This window comes from Phoenix dactylifera, chromosome 1, assembly GCF_051530095.1.
Source record: "Phoenix dactylifera cultivar Ajwa chromosome 1, Ajwa_hap1_PhDact_Kaust_v1.1, whole genome shotgun sequence".
Taxonomy (NCBI): Eukaryota; Viridiplantae; Streptophyta; class Magnoliopsida; order Arecales; family Arecaceae; genus Phoenix; species Phoenix dactylifera.
The window spans coordinates 61,038,352-61,062,374 of NC_143190.1; the positions used below are offsets into that span (position 1 = coordinate 61,038,352).

At 41.6% G+C, this 24,023-nt stretch overlaps 1 protein-coding gene and 1 pseudogene across 1 annotated transcript; one reads left to right on the forward strand and one right to left on the reverse strand.

Annotated features, from left to right (window-relative positions):
• Window positions 1–346: 346 nt before the first annotated feature.
• On the forward strand, window positions 347–7,924 carry LOC103713494 (BTB/POZ domain-containing protein POB1-like). The gene is made up of 6 exons (XM_088708512.2): window positions 347–844; window positions 2,923–3,039; window positions 4,039–4,160; window positions 4,233–4,296; window positions 6,512–6,791; window positions 6,876–7,924. The coding sequence occupies exons 1-6, from the start codon at window positions 643–645 to the stop codon at window positions 7,702–7,704; spliced, it is 1,614 nt and encodes a 537-aa protein (XP_088564638.1). The 5' UTR covers window positions 347–642; the 3' UTR covers window positions 7,705–7,924.
• A 797-nt stretch (window positions 7,925–8,721) lies between these two features.
• On the reverse strand, window positions 8,722–23,562 carry LOC148715460 (uncharacterized; annotated as a pseudogene).
• Window positions 23,563–24,023: the final 461 nt, after the last annotated feature.

Below are 24,023 nucleotides of genomic sequence, written 5' to 3' on the forward strand. Positions count from 1 at the left end.
AACCATTTGGGTTGGGTTGTATATTTCGAACCGAAGAATGACTGATCTTTTTTCACCATGTTCATCATTGTATGACGCTCTGCACAGATCTAAAAGCACTTCAAACTCTCTCCTTCGTCCGATGCACACGTTGCTTGGCTCCTTTGGTATCCAAAATCAAATTCGAGTTACTGTTTTTGGCAAATTGTTCGCTGAATCAACTGTGCAGGGGCACACACCCAACACATCGCCAACGAAAGCGAAACCGACTCGAGACGCAGCGAACAAGGAAGGCGGTATCCTCGCAAATAGTCCCAAACGGAAGAGGACATTAATTACCGCGTCTTTGCGGCTAAAATCTATGCGAGGTTGGGACACGCGGATACTTTTAGGTTGGCCCTCGTGGGTCTCGTGTTCGTGGCTTCGCTCCCGTGCCTCTCCCATTTAAAGCGCTCCAGCTCCGATTTCTCTCTTTCTCTCTCGCCCTTCTCTACCTCTCTCTTCGCCCCCAAATCGGGCCGTTCGAAGGCTAGGGTTAGGGTTAGGGTTAGGGTTGGGATTACAGCGAGGGTGTGTTCTTCTTGGTCGTTCGCTTCTCCGGATGCGCTAGGGTTTATCGCGAGGAAGGGGGAAGGGGAAGGGATTGGGCTTGGTTGGCGCGCCATGGATCCCGACTTCTCCCACGCAAGCGGCGAGCAGAATTTCGAATTCGCCTTCAACTCGAGCAACTTCTCCGATCGGATCCTTCGGATCGAGATACTGGAGGGGCCGGCGGAGTGCAGGACTGATTGGGAGGGCGGCGTCGGCGTCTCCGACTGGGACCGGCACCGGAAGCGCCGTAGAGAGGAGATCAAGAAGGACAAAGGTAAGCGACCATCCTATCATTTCAACGTACATGTCTTGTTTTTCACAAAAAAAATGGAATCTGGATGATGTTTTTGTTTGTTGTGGTTATCGTCTAAATTTGTACAATACTAGGGTTTGAGCGAGTGTGTGTAAATCTTTAATTTCTTCTATTTCGTGGATGCTACTTAGCGCGGTTAAATTTTAAATTTTGCTTCGTTTTTGATACTCTGCTGGAGTCCAAATTCGCCCTAAAGGCCATTTGGCTGGGCAAAAGTGGTGCGATAAACGCACAACATTTTTGTTAAAAAAAAATAGAAAGAAAAAAATTCGTGCTTTCCTTATGCTATGAGATCAGGCTGCAGGCGACAAAGCTTTCTGCACTTAATTTGATCATCATATTTTATACACATGAGGATGTTGAGGCTGACTTGGTTGATTGAGAGGATAGAGTTATGATCGAATAGTTTAGAATGCAAAATAGCTTATGCTGTTCCAGGATGAGAAGAAGTGGTTGGGCAGGGAGAGGGGTTTAAATTTATTATGAGAGTCTGAATGGGAAGAACAAAAAAGTTGCATCAAGCAGGTTTATACATGTTGGGTATACACATTTCAACCATCATCTTGTCATGAATTGAAGAAGATGGACATATTTTGTGACTATCTTTAGTCCTAGCCTCATAAAACAAGCAGCAAGTCTTTTTTTGACCAATTAAACGATACTATTGCTATCTAGACTGAGCATCAATCATCTTATGGCTAGCCAGTATGGCCACCAAGAGAATGTACCATCATGGTGAACTGACACCTTCCTTAATTTTTGCTTTTAGGAGTATTGTAGAATTATAGATATAGATTATGCAACAAGTCTTATTTTGCTGATTTTTATTGAGTGTTACGAATTAGCACCTTGGTTGTGGCTTTCAGCTGTGATGTTAGGACAATTTAAGAGTCAACTTTTATGCACATTGGAAATATAAATGATTTACCGCTCTTGCGGCCCGCACCGAAACAATGCTTTACTTTTAGATGTCCAGTCAACTATTGGCTTCAGCATATTTCGGGGAGAACCAGCACCAGTCTATCTTCATTTTCTTTGCCTTCTGTTGCTAGGTGGAAAGTGAGTGATTTGGATTCTTAATATTTAGTATAGATAATCTTACCCTTCTCTCAAACCATGATGGAATTTCACTTTACGATCCTTTATTTGGTCCTATGAAGTCTTGGCTCGACGTTTTCTCATTTTTTGGTATAATCCATAATTTCTATGTTTTCTCTTAGTTTGTGAACAAAGTACCTATGCCTATAAGTAATTTTAAAAATGTTTGTTTAAAGAAATGTGTGTGCTTATTATATGAATATTGCAACTATATTATATGGAGCTATGATCTGGAAGGGTGTCATACTTGGTTTATTCATAACTGAAATGTTAAAAGTTCTATATGTTAGACAGGAGGTCTTGGGTCCTGTTAGCATCCAAGAACTAGGGATTTACTGATTAGTCAAAATGGTGACAGAAAAAAGATCTTGTTAAATTGGTTATAAAGTCATTTTTATAGTCAATGAAAATAGCCATAATTTTCTAACCACCTAGTACAAGTTGCAAATAAAAATTGAAAGGAGAAAGTGATTAGGGGAGGAAGAAAATCATTATAGGATAGAATGGACAAGTGGAAATGAAAATGTGATTTTGTTTTCACCTTGGGTTGTGACATTCTGGTTCCACTTGCTTCTCAAAATTATGGTATTGGGTCACATCGCCGCTTCCCCACCCATTCTGTTGTGATTATCAAAGACACCATGAAATTGACAGATTGTAGATGCCTATGCATTGATTCTGACATGGGAGATGTCCCATTCTAGTTACAGACATGGTATCCTTTGATCTTTTACTTTGTATATGTTTTGTATCTAAGTGGCACAGAACCATCATATGTGCCACCATACAACAATTAGATGTTCACCTTGATTTGCCCATTATATCGACATAAAACCTTATGTTGCATATTTCTTTTTGTGGTAATCTTGCATCTCTCATGCATCCATTGTTTATTGGGAAATTTTCCAAAAATAACGATGTTTATTTCTGTTTTATACTAGCTGTGGAGTCTTCAATGCACAGTTTGGAGAATTGCAACCAACCTGACACTGAGGATGATGTGACATATGAAAACCATGATGAGGAAGTTGTGGCAATGCTTGAAGAATTTCCATCAGGTTTTTGTCAAGTTTATACAATTAAGTAGTCTTTCTTCATGAATTGAGTTCATCACCTTCTCATCTCTAAGTTGGTAAAATTTTACATGTTAAAAAGGAAAAATGATGGAAGTTCTAGTCTATTTTTTTTTTCTTGTGAAATAAAGGAGTTATGTTTAAGCTCTAATGTACACAACTTTTGATGCTAAATGTTTCTGAAAATTCTATCCTGATTTCAGTTTATATGCCCTCAAACACAAATTTGGATACCCAGAAGTTGTAACTCTGTCATTTCCTTGGAGTTTGAATCCTTGACCTTGAAAGTCACACCCCCTTCAGAATCTTGTCTCCAACCCTGTGCTTGCTCGTGCTTCCACATGCAGATGCATCTGCAGTAATTTTTTTCTAAAAAAATTTTATCAATTCTCAACTGTATTTCAGTCGTGGTTGGATATCCTGATCTTCTTTTCTCTGTCTTTTATGATATTTTGATCTCCAGTATTAGGTACTTTTTGGAAGAATGTCCAAATTAGTAGATTGTTTCTGAACCCCTATTTAACTGCCTTAGATTGTGATGAAGAGATTTACAAGGGGACCTGTACCATGGTCAAAAAATAACCAAATAGCCGTTGGAAGACATAATTTGGGATTGTTAGATTTTTGTGAAAGCATTGATTAATTGATCTGCCATTTTTAATTCCTTTTCTCTTTTCCCTCCATTTCTTCTTTGCATGGAGGACCTTCTTTACTGTCACCTTCAATTACTCACCTTGATAATGTTCTCGCTTGGGGTATAAGTTTTGCTTCCTGAAGAAGCCTTCTGAAATTCCATTTCTAGGAAAGCGTAACATGGTTTTGGTTGTTCCACTTCCACCATCATGTTTTGGATGTGAATTATTTAGCACCTGCCTGATTTGAAATTTGTGCCCATCGATACAAAATTTCTATTGTCCTAAAACCTCCAGAGTGTTATATTTTTGTTTATGTTCTAAGCTGGATGGTGCATTTTTTATGATGTAGGTGATGAGCCTTCGCAATGCAGTGATTCTTCCTGGAGCATGGATGCTTCTCCTGTTTGTCGAATAAGATCTATATTCATCAGTTCTGCAATATTAGCTGCAAAAAGCCCTTTCTTCTACAAGGTAAGATATTATATATTTTAGACAGCACCCTCCTCTTTCTTTTTGTGACTAATTTTGTGTTCTATATTTTAGCTTTTCTCAAATGGTATGCGAGAATCTGATCAGCGGCATGCTACCTTGCGAATAAATGCCTCAGGTAATTCAAAAGCAAATTGCTATGTTTTTTGTGCTATAGTTGTTCTGATATTATTTATTGTAACTGAAGCAGATCATAATCTTATTATTTATTTTTTAAATCTTGAAAAGTAAAATATGTTGATCTAAAAGGGAAAAAGTTAATCTGCTAATTCTTGTTGGCAGGATGAAAAATTTCACCCTACCAGTCCATGATATACTGCTAACCTGAAATGTTTACTCCACCATAGTGGTATTTGGCAACAGGATGAAGTCTCATGTTGTTTAATATTGAATATCCATTTATATCCTTTTCCCACCGGATTAATTTATCCTCATAGTATTTCCTTCTATACATGTTTGATGGCGTACACTTTAGTAGGTCACAGTTTTCTTGTTGTTTGCTGATATAGTTGAACCCACATTTTTGTGGTTGTCATCAAACCTTTCTTCCTAATTGCCATTCTCCACCCTTGATGAGCTGATGCTTTGTGATGGGATCTGGGCATATACAGCAGTAGCAGTGAGGAAAAATAAATATTTGTTAGAAACACATAATAAGAAGTTGATGGTGGATACAAATTTGTTTGTTTGCTTGGATGGTTAGACTTAGAGGTGGTGCCAAGATCTTCAAGAGAATGAGATGTATAGTCTTTTATCAGGAAGGTGTTGTAGTGGTCAAGTCAATGAAGATTATAAACCTTATTTGTGTGTATAATGCTTTGGGGTTTTTAACCTAATGGCAGATTGCTCAATGGATTACTAAGAGTAAGCAGGAGTTCAAGATGATTCATGGGAAAGTAGGAATTGCAGCATCAACAATATATGAAAAAGTTTCTGGTGATATTAACTAGGAAAGGGATTACCTTACAAATTCTACCGTCATGTGAGAAAGTTAGTATATCCATATTTCTTCAGGTGAAGGCATTGTCAAATATATTTATTTTCTATTAGGAGGGCACCAAGTGTCTATACTCCTAAACATGAGAATATCTCAGAAAATATATATTTAATTTGCATTTTTTACTGTTTGGGACAACTATTCTGTAAACAAAAATGAATGTTATTGGACACCTGTTCTCGGTGCAGGGCACGCAGAGAGGAAGGGGGGGGGGGGTAGCTGAGAATTTTGAATGAGGAAACTGGACATTCAAATGTCAACACAACTTCCTACACCGCTTGTTGACTTTGAATTGCATATGTTTTTCTTTGTGTTTTTTCCAACCCAAACTCTGGAGGCAGGCAAGAGTGGGCAATCTAGTTGGAATGTGTGACCATGTTTTTGAGTGACCTTATTTTGGTGCATTTCATACACGCAAAGTGTCTGATGGAAATACCAGTCTGAGCATGTTGACAGTCCTGAAAATACTGTACAAAGATATTGTAGCAGCATTTCTCGACATGTCAACACAACACACACACACACACACACACACACACACGTCTGAAAGCAATCAAGGATCTATAGCGGCTAAAATATAAAATTTCCTAAACTGATGAACATGAAAAAAAAATAATTGAACTGTAAGAGGAAGAGAAAAATGCGAGGAGAGAGAGGGGCAAATAAAAGTGATATTAGGGGGCGCACAGAATGATAATGCGGTATATACTTAATGCCTTACATGTTCAAAACAAATTGACCTGTCATTATCAATTAAGTCCTCATAATTATCCTGGGGGTTGAATTTTTCAGTTATGCGTCTCATGTCGGTATTTTAGGCCTGAGCCCGAGTCACTGAAGCAGCAGATTTATTGGATTATTAAATCCAGAACTTATAGTGATAGGTGGTATTCCTTGGTTATTTGCTTTTCAGTGATTTTGTTAGTTAAATGCATGGCTTCTTAAAGACTTGAAACTCTTTGCTTATGCAAACAAAATATTACTGCAATTTTATGTGAGTGTTGCTCATCAGTTGCTTATATGCAAGCGATTATATACAATCATCATAATATAACTTTTTTAATGAGAAGAATTAAACCATGAGAATTTGGTGTAAATTAATTTAGAACTATAAAGTGTACGAGTACCTTTTAAGATACAGTTCTGGAATTCCTGTCCCTTTTTTTTAAACAAGTCAATTGCACTTGTCGCCCTAATTTGAAAAACTACATTTTTGGTGATTAAAAACATCATCAGTTTGTGCTGACATAAGAATAGTAATTATCAAGACTATTCTGCCTGATTAATTTTAATGCTTTATAAGTAACATCAGTTCCCCCTCTCCCTTTGGAAACAGAGGAAGCTGCTCTCATGGAACTCCTAGGTTTTATGTACAGCGGGAAGCTGTCAACTACCTCTCCTGAATTCCTGCTCGATGTGCTGATGGCTGCTGACAAATTTGAGGTCGCTTCTTGTATGAGGTATTGCAGTCAGCTGCTCAGGAGCTTGCCCATGACTAAAGATTCTGCACTGCTCTACTTGGAGCTCCCTTCCAGTGTTTCGATGGCCTCAGCAGTTCAGCCGTTGACCGATGCGGCGAGGGAGTTCCTTGCCGCTAGTTTTAAAGACCTGACCAAGTAAGCGATTTTGTTCTTAGCATCAGCATCAGCAACCATTTACCTTTAATTGAAGCCTAAATTTAATCTGTCGGTTATTTTCAGGCCGCAAGATGAGCTGTTGGATCTTCCTCTTGTCGGCATCGAGGCAATCCTTTCCAGTGATGACCTCCAGGTTGCCTCTGAGGATTCGGTCTATGACTTTGTGCTCAAGTGGACCCGTCGTCATTACCCCAACTTGCAGGAGCGGAGGGAGATCTTAGGTTCCCGGCTAGGGCGCCTTGTACGATTCCCCTACATGACCTGTAGGAAACTTAGGAAGGTCCTCACGCACAACGACCTGGACCACGAGATTGCATCCAAGGCTGTCCTCGAGGCGCTCTTCTTCAAGGCCGAGGCCCCGCGTCGGCAGCGCGCCCTCGCCGCGGACGAATCGACCAACCGGCGCTTTCTAGAGCGGGCCTACAAGTATCGGCCGGTGAAGGTGGTGGAGTTCGAGCTGCCTCACCCGCAGTGCATCGTCTTTTTGGATCTGAAGCGGGGGGAGTGTAGAAACCTGTTTCCATCGGCTCGGGTGTACTCCCAAGCATTCCACCTTGGCGGCCAAGGCTTCTTCCTCTCGGCACACTGCAACATCGACCATCAGAACTCATGCCACTGCTTCGGGCTTTTCTTGGGGATGCAAGAAAAGGGCTCTGTCAGCTTCACGGTGGATTACGAATTTGCTGCAAGGACAAGGCCGTCCGGGGAGTTTGCAAGCAAATACAAGGGGAACTACACCTTCACAGGCGGTAAAGCCGTTGGGTACCGGAATCTTTTTGGCATCCCATGGACGTCATTCATGGCGGATGATAGCCTTTACTTCATCAATGATGTGCTTCACTTGAGAGCTGAGCTGACCATCAAGCAGCCCCAGCAGCAGCAATTGCATTAAGGGTTTGGTCTTGTACCATGAGCTTCTACTCATGGCTGCAATTGTTGGGAGAATTCCGCTCTTGTTATAAATGTGCGCGTAAATATTCTTCCAAAAAAAAAAGAGCCCATAAATATTCCAGCTGCACTAACATTTTGAGTTTATTATGGAAGCTTCTGTCAGGCCAAAGTGAAATAGCCAACATGGATAAAATTAAAATATTATGATTAGTTGGTTTGAATGTCAGCCCATTGACATGGTGATTTCCGGAAGAGAAGAAAAGAGGATGATGAAGTGAGAATTGGTTTTGATTTCGAATTTCTGTGTCTTACTCTGAAAGCATGCGGTAAGCCTGCGTCCAACTTGTAGCACGCGTTCTTGGGGGCCCATAACGTCAACGTGGCCAATTAAGGGCCTGTTTAGAAAGTATCCAGCTTCCCTAGGATTCGAGGTCTTTTTTCCAATCTCGCCCCACGCCTCTTGCCCTCTCTTTCCGGACCATATAGCTGGATGCCTGCCCGGCAGCCCCCCCGAGAAAGCAATCTACAAGGATTAAAATACTTGTAGATAAAGTTAAAAGTAATGAGCTGGGCTAATCAAGGGTTAAAATTAGGGGTGGCAATCGGGTCGGGTTGGACATAAACGGGTCGGGTCATATATAGGTCGGGTCAGAAAATCATAAACCTGAACCCGACCTGTTTATTAAACAGGTCAGAAATTGCAACCTGAACCTGACCTGTTTAATAAACAGGTAACCCGACCCGACCCGTTTAACCTGTTTAATAAACAGGTCACCTGTTTGCCCAACCCGACCTGACCCGTTTAACCTGTTTAGTCTAACCCATGCTGACCCGACCTGTTTAACCTGTTTATTACTATTATTTTTCCAAAAAAATGACACTCTCATTCTAAGAAAGCTACAGTATTTTGTATAACATGATGGCATGCATCTTGGGGTTTTACCAGCATTCAAAAAAATCTAGGATTGTAACTGGATTTTTTGACATTCAAAAAAACAAAGAATCCGCTGGAACACATTCAAAAAAACATTTTTTTGACAACTGGAACATCTCCACGGATCCGCTGGAAAGAGAATCAACAAAGAATCACTTCAAAAAGGCAATCAAAACGCAAAAATCGGAAAACCCTAACGAAAAACTGCAACAAAGATCAGACATCCGCGGAAGACGGGAAGAACGCAACACGGATCCGCTCAGAAAAATCATAAACCGATCCAACGAAGCAGATAATTCTTCCAAAAACCACAGAAAATAAAACAAATGCGGGCGCAAAGGAGATCCTCACGAGATCCAGCCGACGCCTCCGGAGATCGCCGCTCCGATCTGCCTAATCACGTCAAAACAACGAAACGGCGACACAGACACCGAGCAATCAACCCTCCTCTTTCCCCTCTCGATTCAGACGACAAAGATCGTGTTGGCTTTCTTCTTATCTCTCGTTTTCTCTCGCTCAAATTTCTGGTTCTTTTTTCTTCGGTGGCGAGGTCTGATGACGAGTTGGAGGAGAGGGCGGAGGCGGTGGTCTGGAGGAGAGAGCTTGGGAGGCGAAGAATCGGGAGGAGAGGCGACGGCGGACGGCAGCACAAACCCTAAATCCCTAAGGCCACGAACTCACGATTCACGAAGTCGAGAAGTCTCAACTCTCAAGTCACGGGCGGTGTTAAACTTAAACCTTAAACGGGTCGCGCTGAAATTGGGCCGACGCGGGAAGTTGGGCCGTTGGGCTGATGCAAATAAAACGGGCTGAACTCTGAAGCGGGTCTATCAGCCCAATAGCTAAACGGGTTACACGGGTTACACGGGTCAGACAGTTAAAACCCGTATCTGACCCAATTAATAAACGGGTCAGACATTTAAAACCCGTATCCGACCCGAACCCGTTTAGACCAAACCCAAACCTGTTTATGGCGGGTCGAACGCGGGTCGGGTTGGCGGGTCGGGTCATATTTTGCCACCCCTAGTTAAAATACTGCATTTGCTTGTGTCCAATTAAATACCGACACTTGTTATGTATGCCTAGCTTTCTGGAGGTTATTTTAGATAACCGTATTTTAGAGGGTGGAGGTAGAGGGAGAGTGCGCTTTGTGATTCGAGACTATGATTTTAAATTCGTAATAGCTGGCAGTCAGCACCTGCTGCTTCGAAATATCTACCGAATTTTTGGAGAGCTTGCCAATTTTCGTAGTTAGGAGAGTGAATAGTGTGAATTGCTTTTTTTTTGCTGTGCATTACTTGAGAGAATTTCTTTAAGCTGTTCTTTCCGCCTTTCGTCAACTCTTGGTGCACCTGCGCCTATGTTGTGAGTCGCCAATGTATTAAAATAAAAAAAACAACAACAACGTCGTAGAGGAAATGAGCCTGGCTAATACGAGTAATTTCCTCGCGATGTTCGGTGTTTCTTTCAACCCTACGGGTTCTCTCACGATGTCGTCTTCGAGGTCAGTGCGGAGGCCTCCGCGATAGATGGCGACAAGCTGCAGCGAGGAGCCGGAGGGAGGCCAACTCTCCGAGAGGAGGTCCGAGCCCGTAGGTGGTTCATAGTCACCGCCTCCGCGGCCGGGGTAGCGGCCCCAGCACCAGCCAAGACCCCTTCGATTCCCTCCCTCCTCCTCCTCTGCCTCCTCCTCCTCCTCCTCCTCCTCCCTTGAGCGCGAGATAGAGCCGTGCTGCTTCTCATGATTATCGTCCCACTCTACCAGTGCGGTAGCGCCGGCGGAGGAGAGGAAGGAGGCTTCCATCTTCACTTCTTATTGACGTAGAGTCCTAGGAATCTGATCCATGCCCACGTACACGCCTCATATTGCTAATCTCGATAAGTAACGATCTAAAGAATTTCCCTCTAGTTTTTAGGATATACCCTGAGCAAAAGATGGTCGACTATGTACCCCTCAAGTTTTCAGAAAAAATATTTAAAAAATACTGTAAAAATCCACAATACTGATTTGGAGATTCATTTCTGAAATTTACATTGATGAGCAAAGAAGAGACATATTAGCACACGTATTTGTAGTTATCTATATCTATTGGGTTATCAAACTGGGTATACATCTTCTTATCTGGTGACAAAGGTTTGGGACATTTTATATTCTTAAGTAAATTACACTTAGTAATTTATTTCTATCCAAATTCCTATCTGACACATTATTATCGGTTAGAAAGATCGGAAAGGTAAAATACTTATAAAACACAGGGTTGTGATAATATCGTTTCCAAAATCTGTTGGACCAAGGGTGGAGGAACTTAAGTTATGCTTGACGTTTCTCAAGCAATTGTGCTCTGGGCATTCAAATCCATTTTGATTATTTTCAGTCTTTACTTCCGCATCCTTCATACTGATTCTTTCTATAACAACTCAGGATCTCACCCAAAATGGCTAGTCGGATGATATTATTTGAGTTCCTTGATCCTGTATAAGTACCCAAGATCTACCCAGCGAATAACCGATGTGGGACTAAACACACGCCCGCATGGGTCCTCACATACTCCCCCCGTTCAAGCCCTGACGTTCTCGTCAGGCTAAGAGTTCAACTCTATTCAAATCTAATCACAAACACCACGATGGGCCGTGGTCAGCCCCAATGTCCACATAGATTATGGGCCGGATCCGCTCTGATACCATTTGTAACAACCTAGGACCTCACCCAAAATAGCTAGTCGGAAGGTATTATTTGGGTTCCTCGATCCTGTATAAGTACCCAAGATCTACCCAGCGAACAACCGATGTAGGACTAAACACACGCCCGCATGGATCCTCACACTTTCTTTAGGGGATTCCTTTGAACAAGCTAGACCCAGTTCCATAAGTGAGGATAGAGACTGGCACTCGATACTAGGATATTCAGCCTCCAATAAAGCGAGATCAGTCAGGCCTTCACTGTTCAAGAGATTGCTGTCTACAACCTTTAGTATTGAAAGGAAATGCATCATTCACCCACTGTCTTAAGCTTGAATCTCCTGCAAACATCTCATCTGTTGGCTTCCTTCCTGTTATATATATAGTCTCCAGTATCAAGATTCCAAAGCTATAAACATCGCCCTTTATCGACACTCTTCCTCCAGTCCATATTCTGTTGTATGGAATCAGATAAATAACAAAATTATGACAAGTATCAGTTTCCCTCCAAGCCTAGCACAAATTATACATTCTAGATAAAGCAAAAAATTATCGAATAATTACATTAAGGAAGCCAAAAATGATCATCAGAAAGATAGTTGGTTCTCAAAATTTGGCATAGAAGATTCCATTATCTTCTTTATTTAACCATAAACGCTACATATGATTCTGAACAATATCTGTTTCTTTTTAAAATATACTGCACAACATCTGCACCACTTCTTTTCTTTTTTCCCAATTATGTCGTATTTCTTCGTAATTCCGTTGAAAAATCAACATATATTTGGCACCATGTTTTCTATTTCATGGACATGATAATAAAATATCAATTCATGTCTGATTTAATTGAACTTAGACCAAACAAAACCGAATGCTCTTGAGTTTTTTGTTTGCTGCGGACTAGTTTAGCATGTCATATAAGCTGGATTTTTCAGATTCATGGATCAGAAAGTACGTTAGTGCATATCATAATGAAGAATGAATTGAATGATAGTAATGCATACCTGGAGCCATGTAGCCAATGGTTCCTGGGGCACTAGATTGTGCTATAGACTGACCGCTAGACCATAGCTTAGCTACACCGAAGTCACTAACGTGTGCAGTCATGTTATCATCCAGGAGGCCTGTACTTGGCTTCAAATCACAGTGCACCACAGCTTCAGAGCACTCATGGTGAAGATATCCCAATGCCAGTGATACATCCAGCAAAATGTTGATCCTTTGGGAGAGAATAAGAGAGCAGTCATAAGAATGCAACCATCTGTCAAGGCTGCCATTGGGCATGAATTGAAGGACAAGGGCCTTGAAATCCAAGTTGGAACATGTACTGATTATCTTGACAAGATTCCTATGTCGAACCTTGCGCACAACCTCGCATTCTGCATCAAAACTTCTAAATGCTCCCTCAGAATGCAGATCCAGGACCTTAATCGCAGCCACCATGCCATCATCTAATATGCCTTTGCAGACTGAACTATGGCTGCCTACCCCTATTAGATTAGCTTCACCGAAATTTTCTGTCGCATGGATTAGTTGTTGGTATGAAATCAGTCTATGGTCCACTAACGCTGGCGCTTCAATAGGTACAATAAGGACCTGCAGCTTCTTCTTCCTATGAACTAGTAACGAGTAAAAGCAGAAGGCTAAAACTATCACCAAACAGATGACTGTGGGGAGAAAAAAATTGAGTATTTTGGAGACTCTGGTCTTTGATTGAGGAAGGACAGAAGATTTGCAGGGTGGTAGACCTGGTTTTGGTTCTCCGCACAATGCCTTGTTCTCATGAAGAATTCTGCAGTAAGATTTGCAAACATCCCTCCGTATGTATAAAAAAAATATAAAATATATAAATAAATCTACCTCATTCTTTGAGTTTAACTTGGTATCAGAGCAAAGATCTTGAGTTCGAACCCTATCTCTGCACTCTTTAACCCAATTATTAAAAATTTCATAAGTTGGGCTAACCTGCTTTTGGGACAAGTGGTGATTTCAACATGGTATCGGTTCTGATTTCAAACTTTGTTTCCGCACTCTTTAACCCAATTATTAAAAATTTTTTATGTTGGGCTCAGAGAAGTCCGGCCCACGTATAAGGAAGAGTGTAAGAAAATATAAAATATATAAATAAATCTACCTCATCCTATCAGCTTTAGCTTTTGAGATAAGTGGTGATTTTAATAATGTGGAACTTCTCCCTCCGACAGGTTTAAGAAGCTTAAGTATGAAAGAGGGACTTGGGTATTGTTCCAGCGAGTGCATTCAAAGAGAGGTCCATTAGAAGCGCTATTAGTCGATTGGTAGCCTGGGTGGTGCCAGGTGTGACGTACTCACACGGAGGGTCAGGTCGGGTAACCGAGCCGGCCCACGTTTGGGGAGGGTATGAGTAAAATAAGTCGGGGTACCCAACACACGACTCGGTCTACCCGCATCGAACATTCTTCTGGCAGGGTAGGGGCCCAGTGGTCGGGGCTGCTATGCGGGGGTGGGCTTGTCCCTTCCTCCTCTCTTCCCCTTTTTTTCAGCAAAAAAAAAAAAAAAGAAAAAAAAAAGAGAGGTCCATGCTTTCCATGTTTATCAAGTGACCAAATGATTCTGGAATTGGACCTGAGAACGAATTCTGGGAAAGGATTAGATATTTAAGCATCTGCAGATCGCCTATGGTGCTCGGAACAGTGCCCGTCAACTGGTTGTCAAAGAGATTCAATTGTCCCAGGGCTTTCCAAATTCCCGACTTCTGAGCTGAGCGAGCCCACTAGAGAATTCTGGGACAGATTCAGGAAGTAGAGATCTATGAAGTGTTAGACATAAATAATAACATGCTAAGGTTTAGAATCACAAAATAATATCGTATTCAAGTTTAAGGGATATACCTGCGGAAGACATATTGAATACGTTCTTCAATCACCTGGAATAATAGCGGCTGGATCTTCCCTTCCTTGCTCCTCACAAAAGATAGCCGTCAATGGGACAAGCTATCAACCATATGGAGAGGAGAGGGGGACCTAGCCTATATATAGGAAACAAAGAGGAGCCTTCCCATTAAAAGCTCCAAAACCCTAATTGGGTTTCCTGGCCTACATACCAAAAGTACCACAATAAATAGGACTCAATCCTATACATCTAAGGTGCACCAAAGCCCATAAAACAAAATGATCACACATCATATTGGGCTTAATCATAGTACCATTCTGAGCCATACGTCTAACCCATTTTATAAAACAAAAATACGCAATCAGTGTAAGCCCATATTTTGAAATTATTCTAACATTCTCCCACTTGGACGAACACGGATTGTCATATTAATTTAAAAACTTTGTTTTGAAAACGACTCTCGGATTAGACTACAAAAGTGGCCACACATATAGTTCAAATGATAATCACCTTGGATACATGATCCGGTCCAACAAGAACATCAACATTGAACATGGAAGTCGTTACACCATTTAATCGATGTAAGACCACTCCACAGCTACAAATGCTAACATCCTTATCGACATGGATCCCCATCCTCCAACCAATGTGGTAGTATGTAGTATGAACTTAGCACCAAAATGTGATCAAAGGTGTGCTAATTCATATTGGTCCTCATAAATGCTTCAAAAGAAGCCACATGTCTCAAAAGAGACTCACATCATGTCTTTATGCATTATATCTCGAGATCAAAATGATATCATAATAAAAGACATATGTGCAATGCATGCTCAAACATAATTATAATTTCTGTGCACAAAATACAGAATTATAAATAGGAAGATAAATATTTTTTTTTTTTTTAATTGGAAGAGGATGTACCCGAAGCATATGGGTTGCCTACATACCCTGTAAAAAGGATCAAGCCAAAATATAGTTCTCTTACATAAATAACTCCCACTAACCAAAAACATCAAAGGTTTCCACAATGCCCATATTAGCAATATGTGTCTTAAAGACTTTCGTTGCGAGTCCCTTAGTTAATGGATCTGCAATCATTGCTTTTGTATTTATATGTTCTATTTTTGTCTGCCCTTCTTGAACTTTATCTTTGACCACCAAGTACTTGATGTCTATATGCTTAGAGCCACCAGAACTCTTGTTATTCTTTGAAAAGAATACCGCTACACTATTATCACAATAGATGGTAATTGGTCTCGAGATGGAATCAACAACTTTCCGTCCTGAAATAAAATTCCTCAACCAAATGGCTTGGACTGTAGCTCCATAACATGCCACAAATTCAGCCTGCATGTTAGAAGAAGCCACTAGAGTTTGCTTAATACGTTTCCCAAAAATAGCACCACCAGTCATTATAAAAATATAACCTGAAGTTGACTTCAGATTATCTTGACATCCTACAAAATCAAAATCTGAGTAGCCTACCACCTCAAGATGATCTGTACGCTGAAAGGTAAGCATATAACCTTCAGTCGTTTTCGATAATCTCAAAACTTTCTTAGTTGCTTTCTAATGCTCTTGTCCTGGATTCGATTAAAATCTACAAAAGACACTCACTGCATAGGCTATGTCTGCTCTAGTGCAAACTTGAGCATACATCAGGCTCCCTACAACACTTGCATACGGTATGTTCTTCAAAGATTTCCTTTCAAGTTTATTCTTTGGACATTGGGATTTGCTAAACTTATCCCCTTTTACAATAGGTACATCACTAAGTGCACACTTTTGCATATTGAAACTCTCTAGGATACGTCGTATGTATGTCTTCTGTGAAAACCAAACAAGCTACGGTCTCTATCACACTGTATTTCAATTCCAAGTACAAAATAAGCTTCCCCAAGATCTTTCATTTCAAAATTAGCAGATAATATTTTCTTTGTCTCATGAAGTAACCTTAAGTCACTACTGGCAAGTAAAATATCATCCACGTACAAAATAAGAAAAATGAATTTTCTCCCACTGATCTTGAGATAAATGCATTGGTCCACTGTATTTTCAACAAAAACAAGAGAAGCACAACTTCATCAAATTTCAAATACCATTATCGGGATGCTTGCTTGAGCCCATATATAGATTTGTTCAACTTACACACCAAATTTTTCTTTTCTTCTACGACAAAACCTTCAGGTTGCCTCATGTAAACTTCTTCATAGAGATCTCCATTTAAAAACATTGTCTTAACATCCATTTAATGAAACTCCAAATTATAGTGTGCTACAAGTGCCATGATAATTCTAAAGAAATCCTTGGATGAAACCGGTGAAAAAGTCTCATTATGGTCGATGCCCTCTCGACAAGTGAACCCTGCAACCAATCTAGCTTTTTGTGGTTCAATATTCCCTTTTGAGTCTTACTTGAATTTGTAAACCTATTTGCAACCTATGGCCTTAACATGTGGTGGAAGTTCAACAAGTTCCCAAACTCCATTTCTCTTTATAGAAAGCATTTCATTTTCCATGGCATTCAGCCATTTATCTAAATCAGGTCTTGTTAATGTTCATTAAAAGAGACAAGATCAATATTATGCCCAATATTAAAATCACTCTCGAGTAAGTAGACATTATAGTCATTAGGCAAGGCAGACCTTCTTTCTTTTTGTGGTCTCCTAACCTGTGGTTCAAAAAACTAACTCAACCACTGTTGAAGGAGGAACGTGAGGCTCTTCTTGATGCCCACGTTCTTCATGAACCGTGGCAATCAGCTGAAAAATAACTCTTTCTTGTACAACGAAAATTGAAACCACAACTTGACTCGGTTCTGTAAATGTTTTCTTTAATACAGAACTCCCACTAGTACCAAGTACAAGAAAGAAATTTCTCTATAATGGACTCAATAATTTTGGTGCCATGATTAGGACTATAGAACTTATAGCCCTTTGATCTATAAATTCTGGTGTAGATTTGGGATCTAATTTCTTTTCAGTAGGATTATAAATCCTAACTTCAACTGGGCAGCCCCAAACTCTAAAATGGGCTAAATTGGGTTCACGTCTTGTCTACAATTCAAAAGAAGTTTTCTCAACAGCTTTACTAGAAACCTTTTTCAGAATGTATACGACAGATTTTAATGCGTCACCCCATAAGAATTATGGAAAATTTGTTTTACTAATCATACTGCTAACCTTATCCTTCAGAGTCCGATCATGCTTTTCAGAAATACCATTTTGCTCAGCTATTTCTGGTATTGTGTATTACGGAACTATCCCACATTCTTGTAAAAATCTCGCAAAATCACCCATGTTTTGACCGGACTCATCATACTTACCATAGTATTCACCACAACGGTCAGATTTCACAATTTTAATACTCTTCCCACATTACTTTTCTATTTCCATTTTAAATATCTTGAATTTCTCAAGAGTGAAAGATTTATCATTACTCAAGTAAACATAACTATAATGCGGGAAATCATCAATGAAGGTTATGAAATATTTGTTCCCACATATAGTAGAAAGTAACGGTCCACTAATATCGATGTGAATAAGATCCAAAAGAACCATCGCTCCTAGTGGATCTCTTCCTTATAGTTTTAGTCAGCTTTTTCCTAATACAATCTACGTAAGTGTAAATATCTGAAAAATTCAGAGAGGGCAGAATGTCAGCTTTCATCAATCTTTCCATTCGCTCCTTTGAAATGTGGCATAAATGCTTATGCCACAACACAGAAAATGGATGTTTATTGATGGCTTAAAATATATCAGTTGCATCAAAACCAACAGAGGCTCGATGACCAAATCTTTTGTTCCAAGCAATTGGGGAAATTGCATTTTGCCTTTAATAGTAGGTATAGTACATGCCTTATTACAGGTGACTATATCATGAAATTTGGACCATAAAACGACCATGCTAGCAGGTTCATATTGAATGTCATGGTTGCCAAAGGAGATAGGGCATGCCAATAAACTGTAGTAGGACTTGTGGAGTCTGCCACATATTTAGGACATATCAATTAGCTGTAGTAGTCCTCATGGAGTCTACCATGATTTCAGGACATATTAAAGATGTTGGATGAATCTCGACAAAAATGTTGAGATGAGTTGACCTTTGTATTGGTTATGAAAAGGTCACATATTACTTTCTCTAATGTTTTGATTCCTTAAAAATTAATTTCAAGTTTGAACCAACTTAGGGGCTTTATTGTTTCAGTAAAAGGCTTGACCAAGATAGGGAGTCCAGATCAAGTCTTCTTTCTTCAGAATATTTTCTATTCTTTTCTCTTTTTCTGCACCCAACCAACCTAAATCTGCTTCAAGTTCTACATGCATATAGCCTCAACTATCAGAAGTAGCCACCAGCCTGAATAAGGGTTTCTGGTCCGACTTAGCTCAGATTTGATTATACTAGCTCGGTCTGCTCTTAAAGCAGCCCCTATAGTCCCTTTCCGATGCTCAAATCAATCTCTTAATTGTCTACAAACATGCTGGCTCAATACTCAGCTCTTAATTGTCTACTAACCGTGACCAGTCTACTACTAAGTGCAGATTTTTGATTAGCAAGTTGGTCTGTTGCTCACATCACTCCATCCATTGCTGCTAAGTATGGATCTGTGATCAGCGGGCGATTTGTTTTCTATATCAGTTCAACTGTTGTTTGATTCCAGAAACCCATCATCATTTATTTTTTTTTTTTATTTTTTTTTTTAACTTGAAAACCCTCATTAACTTCTGCCTAGAAAAGCCTAATGCTTATCGACACATTCAGAATTCCCCAATAAAACCTAGTAGATGAGCTTGGGATCTATCTGTTTGCCTACATAAAACTTAAACCATTACTTGACTATCAAAAATTGAAACCGAAGCCTAGCTCATGACTTGAGAGGATCTGCAGATTAGTGAAGAGGTGCTGAAATTACTAGTGCATTAGAGAGGTCGTAGCTCGGTGCTGCTCCTCTAAAGCAAAATCTAAACCCAAGAAAACTCAGTGCTATTTCTATGCCTCGTTTCCATCTCACATAATTATTTCCAGTCAAGGTTTCAACGACAGACATTTGGCTTGATAGGGAACAGGCATTCAAAAACTGCGGAAACAACATATTTTATTTAATATCATCCAAAAGTGATGCATGCAATCAATGGATGATAACATATCTATCTAATCAACTTGGGCTATTAATTAGATAGTCCGTAATCAAACTTGAAAAAACATATAAGTCTAATTACGGTAAGAGCCTTGGTGCATCATTGTAAAGTCACCTTTGGGCTAACAATACAACACGCTATAAGGTCCTCTTAAGACATATCATGAAGCCAATTAACAAAATCACATCAGCTTTCGAAACACCATCACCTTTGGGCAGAAGAATGATTCTAGGCTAATGCAATCCCATTAATCACTTCATGTCATTTTTCCAAATCATCATACACAATAACACCTTCGGGCAAGATATTGCATTCAATGATTTGGCAAAATGCAATGCTACCCTCCTTTTTTTTTTTTGTTAAGAAAATCAGATAAATATCAGTGAGTGTGCCACTTTGGTGACTACCACCCACTTCAATTTCAAAATATTCTCTTAATGGGAAAATAAGGATAGTCTTTATGCCCAACAATTTCAATCACAAAATGATAGTTATGTGACAAAATCATAACCATTAAACATGCTACAAAAATAATCAAAAAACAACATATGTGATTGATTAAACAAAAATGTTAATTACAAAAGACATATATGGCAGCAAGAGATGTCCAAAATTTAACAATTTATTAATTTAACACCTCAATAATTAATATGCATGAGGGCCTTGATTCAGCTTATTCAATATTTAAATAATAATTAAATAGGTTACTAACTCTTAGCCCCAGGTCCAAAAACTATTATGGTCCATTAAATAAAATTAGGCTGGTTTATAAAAGAGCCTAACCTGCAACATGGATCCATTCTGGTCCATTAAAATACAAAATGAAATAAACATAGGCTGACTAAATAAAAAGGGCCACCTGCAATCATGGACTTATTCAGATTGGGCTTTGCAAAGCCCAAAACCAAAACCCAAGCTTAAGCCCAAGCAAAAGAAAAAAAAAAAAAACCTAAGCTATTCTCTCCCTCTCCACCTTCTTCCTCTTCAGTCTTCACGGCCGCCGCCCCTTCTTTTTTTTTTTTTTTTTGGGGGGGGGGGATGGAAGCAACCCGTGGCTGCCTCCCATGGCAGCCACTGTGCCGGCCACCACCCGTGGCCGGCGACCCCCCCGCCGGGCCGCCGCGACGCCCTGAGACGCGCGGCCGGCCGTGGGGTGGCCGGGAGAGGGCCCCCACGGCCGAGCTTGGCGGCGTCCCGGCGAGGCCCCACGGCCTGCGGCCGGCCGTGGGGTGGCTTGGGATGCGCCCCCGGCTTCCCAGCCGCGGGACCATGCCGTCCGCCTCCCGGGGACCTGACGGCGTCGCCGCGAGGCCCCACGGCCTGCGGCCGGCCGTGGGGTGGCTTGGGACGCGCCCGCGGCCCGCAGCGGCGGCGGCGTCCGCCTGCTGTGGCGCCGTGGGGCGGCCGTCCGCCCGCGGTGGTGGCGGGCGAGCCGCCTCGGCTTCCTTCCGCCGGCCGTCGCACGGCACAGAGGCGCCGGCCAGCGGCGAGGAAGGCCCCTTGCCATCCTTCATCTTCTTCTTCTTTTAGCCCATGAAGAGAGGAGTTGTAGAACGGGAAGAAGATGAAGGATGTATGCAGGAGAAGGAAAAACAGAGTTTTTTTTTTTTTTTTTAATCCGAAAATAATATACAATGGCAGATTTAAATTAAAAACAAATCTGATATTTGATTATCAATGAAAAATCTGTGTATGCAGATTTATGCAGAAGATCCATTCACCAATGCATAAAATTAATCTGTAAGTCCAGATGAAATCATAATTGTGTATGAAGGACTCTAATCTTAGTATGGAGGCTCTGATACCAATTGTTAGTCATAAATAATAACATGCTAAGGTTTAGAATCACAAAATAATACCGTATTCAAGTTTAAGGGATATACTTGCGGAAGACATATTGAATACGTTCTTCAATCACCTGGAATAATAGCGGCTGGATCTTCCCTTCCTTGCTCCTCACAAAAGATAGCCGTCAATGGGGCAAGCTATCAACCATATGGAGAGGAGAGGGGGACCTAGCCTATATATAGGAAACAAAGAGGAGCCTTCCCATTAAAAGCTCCAAAATCCTAATTGGGTTTTCTGGCCTACATACCAAAAGTACCACAATAAATAGGACTCAATCCTATACATCCAAGGTGCACCAAAGCCCATAAAACAAAATGATCACACATCATATTGGGCTTAATCATAGTACCATTCTGAGCCATACGTCTAACCCATTTTATAAAATAAAAATACGCAATCAGTGTAAGCCCATATTTTGAAATTATTCTAACATGAAGTCCATATACTTTGAAGGTATGAGTATGACAGAAGATAAATTATTAGCATCTTCAGAGAGCCGTTCTAGCCTGCTAATATTGTGTAAGCAGTCTGGAATTGAGCCAGATGACATGTTTTCATCGAGAAGAAGAATATATAGAGATCTTAGCTGACAGAGTTCTTCAGGAGCAGAACCTTCAAGTCTGTTTATATAGTGATAATTAATCAGCTGCAAATTCTCAAGCCGGGCAATCTCAGGTGGAATGGCTCCCGACAACTGGTTATCATGCAAATTCAAGTACATCAAGCTACTCAAGCTACCTAGAGAAGCAGGGATCTCCCAAGTAAGCTGGCAATTTGGAGCTCGGAAGCGAAGAAGCTTTGCCGATAGGTTACCAATGGATTCTGGCAGATGACCACCAAAGCTGTTCTCTCCCACTGTCAAACTGGTTTCCTTGTAACCTCAGAGTCTCAAGGAACTCCAGGTCTCAGAAGGTTGTCAGAAATCTCCAGAATGGAAAGCATGGAAGCATTGAAAAGAGAACTTGGAACCTCACCACTGAATAAGTTCTCGCTGATATATAATCCTTGGAGGTTTGGAAGCTGAAAACCGATGGCTGCGGGTAACTGGTTGGAAAGCCTGTTGAATGCCAAAGATAGCTTTTCTAAAGAAGAGATGTTGAAGATTCAACTTGGTGCGGTGCCAGTTAAACTATTCTTCCCCAAGTTCAGTAACTGCAGTTTATCAAGGCGGCCTAAGTCAGCGGGGAGTAGATCCCTCCAAGTTGTTTGTGCCGAGAGTGAGCAATTGCAGAGCTGTGAGATTGCCAAGGATGGGCGGGATTGCACCTGTCAAATTATTATCGCCGAGATTTAAGATGCGGAGATTGGACAAGTTCTCGAGCTCCCCCGGTACTGGCCCGACGAATTCATTCTGTGGAAGGATCAAAGTTTGGAGATTATTGCAATGACCCAAGCTTATGGGAATATTGCCAGTGATCTGATTCTGAGACGGGGAAAGCGGTTGGAGCTGAGGAAGGTAAAGATCGTGAGGGGTGCCTCCGGACAACTTGTTGCTTCCAAGATCGATGCTCCGCAGAGAGGAGCTGTTGAAGAGTTGAGGTGGCGGTGTCGCTCCAGAGAATTTGTTGACAGAGAGGTTAAGGAACTTGAGATGTGGTATTGCACCAAGGCCATCAGGTAGCCCACCACCCAAGGTGCTATTGGTGAGGTCCAGAGAGAGAAGGAATGAAAGATTGGCAATCTGTGGAGGAATTGTACCTCGGAGAGAGAGATCTTTAAGTTGTAGAGAAGCGACTCTTTGCCCTCGAAGATTGCAAAGAGACCCCAGTCCAGCTGCAAAAGGAGTTGGTGGTGATCCAGGTGGCGGAGAGTACGTTGCCGGGGTCGGAGGGGATGTGAGATTTGATGGCAAGTGATGCCATGAGATCGGTGAAGTTGCTATTCACCGATGAGGAAACATACTTGTTGCTGGAAATTGGACCCGGGGGCCGCCACGGAGCCAGGAAAGGAGGAGCTCCGCCGCAGGGAGGGCGGACGGCGGTGCGCCGGCCGGCTGCGTCCTCCTGGAGGGTGAGCGAGTGAGGGAGAGTGCGTCCTGTCCTGTCCTGCAAAAAAGCCGGTGGCCGGGCTCCCCGGCGCCGGCCCTCCGATGCTTAAGTCAGAGGGGGCAAATATGTGGAGAGAGCAAGGAGGAGATATGGGAAGAAGATGAAGAGAATATTGTGCTCAATTGTGTCTGTGCTGTTTACTTGTGTTCCGGTCCCCCCCTTCTTTCCTCCCAGGCTCCCTTTTATAGAAGGATTTTATGTTGCCCGGGAGGTGACAGGGGGTTTGTTCTCTTTTGTAATAATTGGGCACGATTTGGCCCATTAATGGCGTAGTGGAAAATAAGGCCAAATCAGACCGGAACCAGGGAGTTGTCACGGTCGATCGGACCTGCTGGAGTGGTTGAACCGTCGGCCGTGGTAGGCCTGGGGTCCATGGATGGTAAGTGCATTTATTACCGAGTGAACCGGCGGTCAGGGAGAGCCATACGCTTTGATGGTTCAGTGATCCGGAGATTGTCTTGAGCCGTGTTCATTAAATGACTGAGTGCATCGGAGACTTGAGGGGGTCTCATGCATTAATGGCAGGTCGTGCCAAATACCTGCGGAGATCTTATGCCTTGATGGCTTGGAGATAGCGGCAGGTTGTAGTGGAGTTGTCAGGTCCCTCAGGGGGTTAGGCAGGTGTTGCTGGGGGTCCAAACCGAGAACGATTGGCACAGCGGTGTGAACGGGGTTCCCTTTGAATTGCTTTGGTTGCGCTCCACCTTCCGCCGGGAAACCTGCAAGCAAGCCTCGCACCACCACTGGGGTAGTGGGGGCCCTCCGACGATCAAGTTAGAGGGAATCGAAGGAGAAGGAGAGGT